Source organism: Callorhinchus milii, unplaced genomic scaffold (genome assembly GCF_018977255.1).
Source record: "Callorhinchus milii isolate IMCB2004 unplaced genomic scaffold, IMCB_Cmil_1.0 Scaffold2, whole genome shotgun sequence".
Lineage (NCBI taxonomy): Eukaryota > Metazoa > Chordata > Chondrichthyes > Chimaeriformes > Callorhinchidae > Callorhinchus > Callorhinchus milii.
The window spans coordinates 103,376,493-103,388,993 of record NW_024704743.1 but is presented as its reverse complement, the minus strand read 5'-3'; the positions used below and the strand labels follow the sequence as shown (position 1 = coordinate 103,388,993).

Genomic DNA, 12,501 nt, shown 5'->3' with positions numbered 1-12,501 from the left:
GATAATAACTTGTTCAAAAAAATGAGTCGATCACTTCAATCCATGACTGTTTGTGGGACACTGCTGTGAGTAATTGGCTACCATGTTTCACCCACAAAATATAGTCAATTCATTTTACAATATATTCTGTGAAGGACTTTGAGATGTCTCGAAGACATGATAAGGTGCTATGTTAAATGTAAGTATTATTAATATTATTAATAATCTTTTCATTTGATATAGCCTCTTATCAAGATGTCAAAACAACTCCAATGCTTCACAGGATTTTCTGTAAAGTGTATTGTCGGTGAATGATATCGAGGATGCTTCAGTCTATAAATTTAAACAACAGATACAGTGGTCAGTTCTGGTCCTCCAGTGGGGAGGATGCATTAGTAAACTACAGTTTTCTTAAAAAAAACAATTTGGAACCATTTAAATCAATAGATTACTTTCTCTCTAATGATATCCTTTTCTCTAGCTTTCAGTACAAGTGCAAAATAAACTCCATGTTGTGAGTTTCTTGATAAAATGGTGTAAAAGTGATTGGCAGCGACAAATAGAGCTGCAGTTAAATAAAGAAGTAATTAGCTACAGTACTAAGTTTGTTTTATTTTCCATGTATCCATTTTGACACTGTAATCTATAAAGATCATAACTGCAGGGAACAGAAAGGGTCAGTTCATGTAATTATTAATAAGGCTTGCATTTGGTATTGCACCTTTCATGTTGATATCATGTCGAATACACAAATACCCTCCTTACTGATCTCCTCTGGTTCACTATTCACAAGATTCAACTAAATGAAAACTCCGTCGCCCATGTTTTCATCCGCACTAAACTCTGTACCTCCATTATCCCGATCCTTGTCAAACTCTATTGGCTCCCTGTCACAGAGCAGATCGATTTCAAGATCCTCACTCTTGTATTTAAATCCCTTCACGCCCTGGCACCATCCCACTATCTCTGCAACCTGCTCTCTCCCTACACTATTGCCCAGTGTCTCCGCTCGACTGGCTGTGGCCTCCTCCTTGTGCCCTGGAGCCCCTGCCCTACCATCAGCGCCATGCTTTCAGCCACTCCGCCCCAAAGCTGTGGAATTCTCTCCCTTTTTCTTCCTCTTTGACTGTGCCTACGGTCATGTTCCCCCTCCCCCTGGCCAGACTCTGCTACTGTTAAGCACTCCAAGACTCCATTCAGCATGAGGGTTGCGATATAAATGCAAATTGTTGTTGTCTCAAAGTGCTACGCGGGATTTTACTGTAAAATTTTGAGACTGTGAATTTTGTAGTGAATATGGCAGTCTCACAAACAGCCATGAAGTGAATGACTAATTTTATCTGGTGGACTGGGAAACCAGGAGAAATGTTCTTCTATTTCCAAATAATGCTATGGGATCATTCACCCACAAATACACAGTCACTCAACATCACAGTAAATCCTGTGAAGCGCTTTGAAAAGTCCTCCCGGCATGAAAGGCACAATACCAAATGCAAGGATTATTATTATTATTATTATTATTATTATTATTATTATATTATTATTATTATACCTTCATATCAAAGCAAATAAGCAATATAACAATATTGTTTAATGTGAAGTAATTTGAAAGATAACCATCCAAGAATCAACATTAATTAAACACAATTCAGCAACAAGTATTACTAAAAGTTTACCCACACAGCCAATGTAACCTTTCTGGAAGGAAGAAAAGAACAGGGTTATCACAAATCCCTTAAAACACTGTTTGTCAAGGGAACATTGGGAATCAAATCCAACTTATCTGCATTTTTGAAAGAACTTCAAATGAAAATCTCAGCAGTTTAAAATTAAATCTATAAATCTGCTGCTGCTCATCATAGTGTCATTCCTTTCATGCTGCTCTGTTGTTCATAGAGCTAGAGTATCATTAAAAATGTTGATAATAATATGATTTGGGTATGATTCAGAGGAATGCTGGTGAAGGTTTCAATTATGCATTGTCAGTGATTTATTACTCCCTTAATAAGTATGATTTGTCATTTCCTGACTCAGGAGAGTAACCGCACTGTGATGTGATAATGAACAATAAAGTTCAGGATGGTAGTGGGAATGATACAATGTGCCACAGGTTCTCAGATGAAGGAGAAGAATAATTAGCCAGGGATCCTCTACTCATCAACGTTTAGCATGTGTGTGGATACCAGTGAAGACAGAATTGGGTTGTGATATTTTGCCTAGCCAAACAGCCTTTTGACAATCAGTGTTTAGTTCAAACTTGATAATAGACTTATACTTTGCACGTTGTGCTAAGGATTTCTAAGTGCTTATAATAAAGTAATCCTCCTGATTCTATAATCGTTTTCATTGATTATAATCATTGATGGAACATCTTTCACATCAGGAGAACATCTCATAGTGCTTCACAGGATTTTATTGTGAAGTGTAGTGAGTGTATATTTTGGAGACAAATTTGCACACAACTATGTTTTACAAACAGCCATGAAATGAAATGATCAATTTTGATCTGGGGGATTGTTTGTCAGGAGTCTGGGAGAAACTCCCTTCTATTTTTGAGTAGTGCCTGGGATCTTTAACATCCACCTTAACAGGTTTAAAATCTTCAATTTAACATCTCATCCGAAGTGCCCTACCTCCAATAATGCAACATGCCCTAGCACTGCAATGGAGTGCTGGCGGCAATGATGCTGTGTTACCGCACTAAGAGTAAACAGCTTAATTGTGTTTTTAGTAAAAAGAAACCCTGCAATGATTGTATATGGAATATGTTACACAGACATGTCTTTATGATATTCAAGATGCATATCAAATAATATGCAAATGGGGTGCTTGAACAATATCCCATTTATGATCTTATGATGATTTAACCTTCATTTGCGTATATGAACATGAGCTAATTTGAAATTGGAACTTGTAGTTATCTGCATCTATTTGCCCATTACAGGGAATATTTATCACTGGCATTTTAAAACATAAGAATGGTTTGCTCTTATGATGGACGTTTAACTTTCAATATTATAAATTAAGATCTGTTATACATTATGGATATATATTTTTTTCTCTTTGTTTTCATTGCAGGGTTTATTTATACCTGTGGAGGAACATTACAAGGACTAAATGGCACCATAGAAAGTCCTGGTTTCCCCTACGGATATCCAAATGGTGCGAACTGTACATGGATCATTGTAGCAGAAGAACCAAACAGAATACAGATTGTATTCCAGTCATTTGCTTTAGAGGAAGAGTATGATTATTTGTCATTGTATGATGGGCAGCCTCATCCTGCAAACTTTAGGACTAGGTAAGTAATGTTTTACCTATCTACTTCGTAATATTTTCATGAGAGTGAAATTTGTAAAATTTTGTAAAATTGAATAATCAACCACAACTATGAAATGCAGCATATTTCTCCAGATTCAACCCGACTTAGACCCTATTTAAGAGTATAATTTGCTTTGGTTTCTTGCTATGTGAGTACAGTTTCTGTGTGAGAAAGAGCTTCATTAGAATTTTTGCAACACAATGGGCTGGTTGCACAATAATAATAATCCTTGCATTTGATATAGCGCTTTTCACGTCGGGAGGATGTCGCAAAGCGCTTCACAGAACACACTGTAAAGTGAATTGACTGTACATTTGTGGGCGAACGCGGCAGCCAATTGCACACAGCAATGTCCCACAAACAGTCGTAGATTGAAAATGACCAATTTATTATTGTTTTTTTTGATTTTGGAGGGATTATTATTAGGCGTGTGGAGTAAGGAAACTTGCCCAAGGTTTCGCCCTGACCTGCCTGGGATTGAACTCAGGTCTCTCGCTTGCAAAGCGAGTGCTCTAACCACTGAGCTACAGGACTCCACATAATTGCATCTTTCAATGTTAACAGTTCACATACTAAAATACTATATATTCTTTATGCAACAACAGCTTGCATTTAAAAAGTGCCCCTCATGCAGGGTAGCATCCCAGAGTGCTTGACAATGGTAGAGGACAGCGCTGAACTGGGGGGAGGGAGAGTTGACTGTAGGCACAGTCAAATAGGAAGGTCTTCAGGCGTGATCTGAAGAAGGGGGAGGAAGGGACAAGGTGGAGGGATAGAGGAAGATATTCCAGAGTTTCAGGACATAGTGGCTGAAAGTGAACTACGCTTCAGCTGAAGGCTGAAATGCCTTTGGATTGCGTAGGTATAAAGTCAGAGAAAGAGATACACATCAACATAGGGACAGAAAAATCATAGTGATAGAATATCAGAGAGACTTAAAGAAAAATGCTCAACAACAACTTGCATTTATATAGCACCCCTCATGCAGAGAAGCATCTTAGAGTCCTTGAGAGAAAGAACGAATGACAACTGTGGTTGATACATTAGACAGGATTACATTTTTTAGCTTATCCGCATATTTAAATCAGAAACAACCATTGGCACTTCAGATGCAAATATTTTGGAGGAGAAAATTGCATTTGATCTGTAACATATTTTCAAGCTCTCTGAAGCACTACCCATGTGAAGGGTGCTCTATGATTGCAAGTTGTTGTTGCATTTTCATTTCAGCAACATTTGCTTACACCATAGATGGTTCATGTAGTTTGTGAATGTTTTCTAAAAATGAAACTGAACAGTTTAAAGTGATTGAAGTACAATTACAGTCCTATTATAATGTGTCTCTTTATATTGTATATACAGTTTAATGTGGTTATAGTATGGACCTATCCACACAGCCAGTCGCCACACTTTCATGCCAAAATGGCTGATTTCTTGGTCATGAGGTCAATAACACCTCTTTCTACGCTCTGTACACATGCAGCGAACAGGAAGGGATGCCAGCAGTAAACTTATGACCTGAAATTTTGTCCATTTGCGTGAGAGTGAAAACGGTCACCTTGCAAGGAATGGGTTAGCCAGCTGCCCATACATGCAGCGAAACTGGCTACTGTGTCTTGTTATAGCATGTGTTGTGATTTTATAGATCCGAACCACTGTTCTCCACTATATTCCTTGGTTTTCATCTTGAAATCACAGGCATTGTGAAACATCAGGCAAATTTATGTATAACCTGTTTTTGCAGTGATACCGGGAATGGGTCACATGAATAGCTTTAATTCACAATTACCACTATACAGAGTAATGCAACTTGCGGTTCTCATCAAGGTTTTTTTTCCTGTTCAATGTGGTTGCAGAGTTAGTCTTGCATATTGGAACTGACAGTCTATATAAAATTTTTATATCTCCACACTCTTTAAACAGGTGCATTGGCTAAATGTATTTAATTTTATATGACAGACTCAATGTACGCCTGAGACATCGGAATTGGTGGTGTAATTAAACCTCCAGCAATCATAAGACCATAAAAACCATAAGACGTGGGAGCAGGAGTAGGCCATTCGGCCCCTCGAGCCTGCCCCTCCATTTAATTAGATCATGGCTGATCTTCTAACCTAATTCCATTAACCCGCCCTATCCCCATATCCTCTAATCCCTCTATCCTTTAGAAATCTATCAACCTCAGTCTTGAATATGTTCAATAACTGAGCATCCATAGGCTTCTGGGGTAGACAATTCCACAAATTCACTACCCTCTGAGTGAAGAAATGTTTCCTCAACTCATTTTGAAAGGCTGACCCTTAATCTTGAGACTATGACCCCGAGTTTTAGATTCTTCAACCAGGGGAATCTTATAGGTTTCTATAAGATCACCTCTAATTCTTCTACATTCTAGAGAATATAGGCCTAGTTTATTCAACCTATCCTCATAGGTCAACCCTCTCATCCCAGGAACCAACCTAGTGAATCTACGCTGAACCTTCTCTAAGGCGAATATGTCCTTTCTTAAATAAAGAGACCAAAACTGCACACAATATTCTAGTTGCGGTCTCACCAAGGCCTTATGCAACTGCAGCAAGACTCCCCTACTCTTGTACTCTAACCCTTTTGCAACAAATGCCAACACGGCATTAGCCTTCTTAGTTACTTGCTGTACCTGCATACTAACCTTTTGTGACTGGTGTACAAGGACACCCAAATCCCTCTGAATACTAACACTACCCAGTCTCTCCCCCTCTAGAAAATAATCCGCTTTTCTATTTTTACTACCTAGGTGAATAACTTCACGCTTCCCCACGTTATACACTATCTGCCACTTCTTGCCCATTCACCTAGCCTGTCTATTTCCCATTGCATCCTTTGTGTGTCATCCTCACAGCTTACTCTCCCACCTATCTTTATATTGTTCACGAATTTAAATACATTAAGTTCTATTTTCTCATCTAAATCATTGATATATACTATAAATAATTGAGGTCCAAGCACTGATCCTTCTGGCACTCCACTAGTCACATCCTGCCAATCTGAGAAGGACCCGTTTATCTCTACTCTCTGTTTTCTTCCTGTTAGCCACTCTCCAATCCATGCTAATATATTGCCTTTAATTCCATCGGCTTAATCTTATGCAGCAGCCTTTTATGTGGCACCTTGTCGAATGCCTTCCGGAAATCTAATACACCACATCTGCTGGTTCCCCCCTAACTAACCTACATCCTCAAAGAACTCTAAAATTTTGTTAAACATGATTTCCTTTTCATAAAGCCATGTTGACTCTGCCTAAACATGTTATGATTTTCTAAATAATTCCCGACGACATCCCTAATTAAGGACTCCAGAATTTTCTCTACCACCGATGTCAGACTAACTGGTCTATAGCTCCACATTTTTTTTTCTCACCCTTCTTAAATATATTTTGCGATCTTCCAATCACTGGGAACCATTCCAGAATCCAGGGAATTTTGGAAGATCAAAAACAAAGCATCCACTATCTCTGCAGCCACCTCTTTTAAAACTCTAAGATGCAGGCCATCAGGTCCAGGGGATTTATCGGTTTTAATCCTATCAATTTCTCTAGTACTCTAGTACAATTGCTGATGTTCATTCCTTTAAGTTCCTCACCAACATTAGCTTCCAGTTCCCCTCTATTTTCGGTAAGTTTTCATTGTCCTCTTACGTGAAGACAGAAGCAAAATAATTATTTAATGATTCTGCTATTTCTTTATTTCCTATTATAATTTCTCCTTTCTCTGCCTGCAATGGACCCACATTCACTTTTGATAGTCTCTTCTTCTTTATGTACTTGTAAAAACTTACAATCTGTCTTTATGTTCCTAGCTAGTTTACCCTCATATTCCATTTTCTCCCTCTTAATCAGTGTCTTGGTTTTCCTTTGCTGATCTCTAAAGTCCTCTCAATCCTCAGGTTTACTGCTATTTTAGGCAGTATTATAGGCCTCTTCTTTTAATGTTATACTTTTTCTAACTTCTCTAGTTAGCCAAGGTTGAACCACTTTACCTATGGTATTTTTATTTTTCAAGGGAATATGTGATCGCTGGGAATTATGTACTATATCTTTAAACGTTTGCCATTGATGGTCTACCATGATATTTTTAAATCTGATTTCCCAGTCTATTTTAGCCAAATCTTCTCTCATACCTGCAAAGTTGGCTTTATTTATATATGAAGATTGAAATCATCCACTATTAGTGTATTCCTCTTGCTACATGCTCCTCTAATTTCCTGATTAATACCTTGCCCAATACTGTAACTGCTGTTTGGGGGTTTATAACCTACTCCCATTGGTGTTTTCTGCCCCTTGTTGTTTCTTACCTCCACCCATACTGACTCTCCATCCTGATTTTCTGATTTAAAATCCTTCCACTCTACTGTTTTTATCTCATCCTTTATTAGCAGGGCTACCCCTCCAACCTCATTTTCCACATTGCCTATTTTTCCGACATGTCGAATACCCCGGAATGTTTAGCTCCCACCCTTGGTCTCCCTGTAATAACGTCTCAGTAATAGCCACTGAATCGTACCCATTTATGTATATTTGTGCACTCAACAAGAACAACAAGATTACATTTGTATAGCGCCTTTCACTTCAGGAGGACGTCTCAAGGCGCTGGACAGAGTACAGCATTTCAGACTCGAGCTGGGTTTGGGGGAGTAAGGGAGCGGAGGGGAAGCGGGATGGCCGATGGCATGGTTGAAGAGGAGGATCTTGAGGTGGGACTTGAAGGAGGCTAAGGAGGGGGCGAATAATTTGTCTATCTTGTTACGAATGCTTCGTGCATTCAGATATAGCACCTTTAATTTTGACCTCTTACTATTTCTCCTACTCGTTAATGAACTATTTCCTTTGTTGAGCTTTTTGTCCCTACTTGACACACTCTGTTCTTTATCTCCCAAGTCGCTACTCTGCTCTACAGCCATGACTGTTCCTTGCAATGCCGGGTTACGTTTAACTGTAGCTTTGAGCCTCCCTCCCCCCACCTCTTAATAGTTTGAAGCTCTGCCTATCTCCCTATTTAATCATTTTGCCAGGACATTGGTCCCAGCCCAGTTAAGGTAGAGTCCATCTCGATGGAACAGCTCCCTTTTCCCCCAATACTGGTGCCAGTGGCCCATAAAACAAAACCTCTGTCTCCCGCACCACTCTTTCAGCCACGAGTTTAACTCTTTCATTTGTTTGTCCCTGTACCAATTTGCGCGTGGCTTAGGCAGTAATCCGGAGATTATCACCTTAGAAGTTCTTCCTTTTAATTTCATTCCCAGTTCATTGAACTCACTCCTCAAGTCGTCACTGCTACTCTTACCTATACTGTTGGTTCCTATGTGGATCACCACAATTGGATCATCCTCTTCCTGATTCAAATTCTTCTCCAGTCCAAAAGAGACGACCTTAACCCTGGCCCCAGGAAGGTAACAGAGCCTTTGTGACTCCTGGTTGCAGCTGCAGAGAAGAGTGTCTGTCTGCCTGACTGTCTCGTCCCTTATCACAACTACATTCTGTTTAACTCCCCCCACTTGTGTGGCCTCCTGTATAGAGGTGATGGGGTCAGTTTGCCCATCCTCCTCCTTACAGACTTCCTTGTCCACACAGGTTGCAAGTACCTCGTACCTGTTGGACAAGGTTAAGACCTGAGGCTTCTCCACCACTCTCTCTGGGGTCCCCTTACCTGCCTGACTGTCAGTCACACTGTCCTGTCCCTGACTAGTAGCAGGATCTATACATTTGCTGAGCCTCAGGGGAGTGATTGTCTCCTGGATGAAACTATTCAGGAAGCGCACACCTTCCTTAATGCTGTGGAATGTCTGCACCTCGGATTCCAGCTCAGCTACTCTAAGCTGGAGCTTCCTCAGTTGTAGACACTTGCTACAGATGTAGTCTCCCAGGCTCAGGCTGCCCTCCATTAACTCCCACATACTGCAGTGATCGCACAACACCAGCCATGCCATTCTCGCCTTTCTCTCTCACTCTGGATTATGGTTTTTATTTAAGTTTTTTTTTTAGTTTTAGGGGCAGTGTGTTCCAAATACTCTCTTTGGGAAGAAGGCATCCTATCATAGTTCTAACTTTTACGGCATTCTGTTTCCAACGTGTGTGTCATTCATATCACACACTTTTCATTAAAGATAATTGTGAAGTAGGAACAGGATATAAATGCGTTTCTTTCCTTTTTTTCTATGACATCTCATTATGAGGCATGTACACCAAAAGCAATCTGAAAAACAAGCTGCACTTGGCACTGAACTGGAGCTGCCAGGAAAAAAATCATCCTTGCATTTGTTATATAACACCTTTCACATCACCAAGATATATCAACATATCTTACAGTATATCCTGTAGAGTATAGTGAATTTGTATTTTTGTAGATTAGCACAAACTGCTACTAAAGTGAATGACCAATTTTATTGTGGGTGGACTGTTGGAAGGACAGGGAAAAACACCTTTCTCTTTTCGAATAGTGCAATGGAAACTTTAACATAACATAAAATGTAGAAGCAGGAGTAGGCCATTCGGCCCTTCGAGCCTGCCCCACCATTGAATCATGGCTGATTTTCTAATCTAACTCCAGCTAATAACCTAACCCTGCCTTATCCCCATATCCCTTAATCCCTTTTGCAATAAGAAATTTATCTATACCCCTAAACGGACAGATGTTTCCTCAATTTAACATTTCATCCAGAGCACAGCACCTCAAACAATGCAGCACACCTGCAACACTGCATTGGAGAGTTAGACTGGGAGTTCAAAGTCCCAAAATTGGGCTTGAATCCATAATCTTATGATCCAGAAATGATAGTGCTATCAGCTGAGCCAGGCTGATTTAAGGTGGAAAGGTAAAAGGTGATTCATGTTGAAAACAAATATTACCTTCCAGTGATTACATGAATGTACCAAAAAAACTCAACGAGGGAATCAGTGAGGTATAAATTGAGAAAATTAATTTTAAGTAGTTTGGTAAATGAGCCTTGAGATGAGATTATTTTAATTGCAATTGCTCATGTAGCCCTGCACAATTATTAAATATTTTGTAGTGAGGTGAACCATGTAACACTCATCTCTGTGATCTTCTACCCCATATTTCTGTGTGCTCTCTCTTCTTGTTTACCTCAAGCTTGCTGACCATCCTTGTAGCCCAATGAGCTATTATTGGTGGCTCAGACTTCATTTTCTATACCCCTAAACTTTGGAACTTCCTTTCTCTAATTCCATCTCTACCTCTCTTGAAGTCCTTTTCTCTTTAAGTTTATTTGACCATATCAAGCACTCTGAGACACTACCCTGCGTGGAGGGTGCTATATAAGTGCAAGTTGCTGTTGTTATGATAACCTTCCCCTTCCCCCTTGCTCAGTGTCTGACCCCACCTTTGTAAAGCTCTCTGAGAGTGAACAATAATATTAATAATAATCCTTGCATTTGATATAGTGCTTTTCACGTCTTCTAGACGTCTCAAAGCGCTTCACAGAATATGCTGTAAAGTGAATTGACTGTATATTTGTGGGCGAACGCGGCAGCCAATTGTGCACAGCAATGTCCCACAAACAGTCGTGGATTGAAAATGACCAATTTATTGTGAAGGATGTTGTATAAATGCAAGTTGTTGTTGGTATTGATTTTGGCACAATGGCTTAGTCCCAAGTCCAAAGATGTCATTGCTTGATAGAAAAAAGATCCCTCCTCTCATCAAACTCGATCCTTATTCACACCAGGTACAAGTTCCATTCATCATTATACTCTGCTAAAACCATACAGCTTGCCCACTTCATAGCATGCTTCAAAAGCCATTCCTATGCCTTGCATTACAATTTATTTCAATGTGCTATTGAAATGTATTTTTTTTATATGAAGGCAGAAAATTTCTTTACTATTCACTGGAGCTCCATTTATTGTCAACACAATTTACCCTCCTAGCTATATGGTTTAGTTGGTTAGACTCCAGCCGTGACCCAATGCACACTTTAAAGTCCCCAACCTTGTCTCTTACCTGTCTGTACCTATTCTCTGGAATGAGGTAACCAGGATTATCCCTCCAGAGATAGCGTGCATATTCCATTCTAATTCATGTAAATATCCATGTATTGTTTTTGAAATGAAGCAACAAAGTTCCGTTATTTTAAAAAAAATATGCATCAGAAGATTTAACAATGAATTCGGAATTCACAGTTTGGGTTTGGACTCCTTGGTGCGAGATTGATTCTGTTATTGCAGACTGCATGTAAAACAGCAGAGTATCTTGAAGTAGAATCCAAGAACCAGCACAACATTTTGAATTTCATGCGTTTCATTTTTTATATTTCATCCCCTCCTTCTGCTTCAGCCAGAATGCCAAAATCATCTGCGACTGAGAATTCTACAGTTCACTACCGTGTGTCACATCTAAACATAAAGCATACAATTACAGGAAGTAGCAACTTCAAACTGCACTTCTGTATTTAACCTTTAAGAGGTGTATTCAGAGAATACTCCAAGAACATAGCTAGTACTGAAAGCAGAAAAACAGTGTTAAATAGTAAGTAGATTATTTGAGGTTTTTATTAAGGTGTAGAGCAGATATCACTGAGTAATTGATATAAAATAATAATAAAGTCATGAAATCACAGGAAAGGATAAGGAGGAAAAGACAGAAAGGGGAAATAGAAAAAGGGGAAATTATATAGTCATAAAAGTGTTTCACTTTTTTGTATGTCTATAGTACATGAATAATAATAATAATAATAATAATAATAAAGCTGCTCATGAAATCTAATAACAACAACTTGCATTTATATAGAGTTGCTCACCCAGGTTAGCATTGCACAGCACTTGACAGCAGCGGAGGGGGACGGGGGAGTTGACTATAGGCACGGTCAAAGAGGAAGGTCTTCAGGCGTAATAATAAGGTTTAACTCATGGTCTGTTTCAATATTGTGGCCTGAAATCTGGACTGGACTACTGGTATTTTAAGAGTTAAAACAGCTTGAAAAACTGGTCTTATATGAACATCTTAATAGACTGAAACTGCTTCACTGATTTCTCTGAGAAGTGGAGGAGAGTGCAGTGAAGACTGAGGCTATTATTTCCAAAGCTAGACACTGAACACTCCAGCCTTGGAAATAACAACACCTGTCTGCTGGAAGGGTAGCTAGCATTCACCAATGGGAAAAAAATTGCATTTTCACTTCAATTGTTTCAATAAATAACAGATTTGAAA

At 39.2% G+C, this 12,501-nt stretch overlaps 1 protein-coding gene across 1 annotated transcript in view; it reads left to right on the top strand.

Annotated features, from left to right (window-relative positions):
* csmd3b (CUB and Sushi multiple domains 3b) overlaps window positions 1–12,501 on the top strand; it is a 773,500-nt gene that overhangs the window by 82,181 nt on the left and 678,818 nt on the right. Inside the window, exon 2 of the mRNA XM_042331884.1 lies at window positions 3,058–3,280. Within this exon, the coding sequence (XP_042187818.1) occupies window positions 3,058–3,280 (223 nt within the window). The remainder of the gene's footprint in view (window positions 1–3,057; window positions 3,281–12,501) is intronic.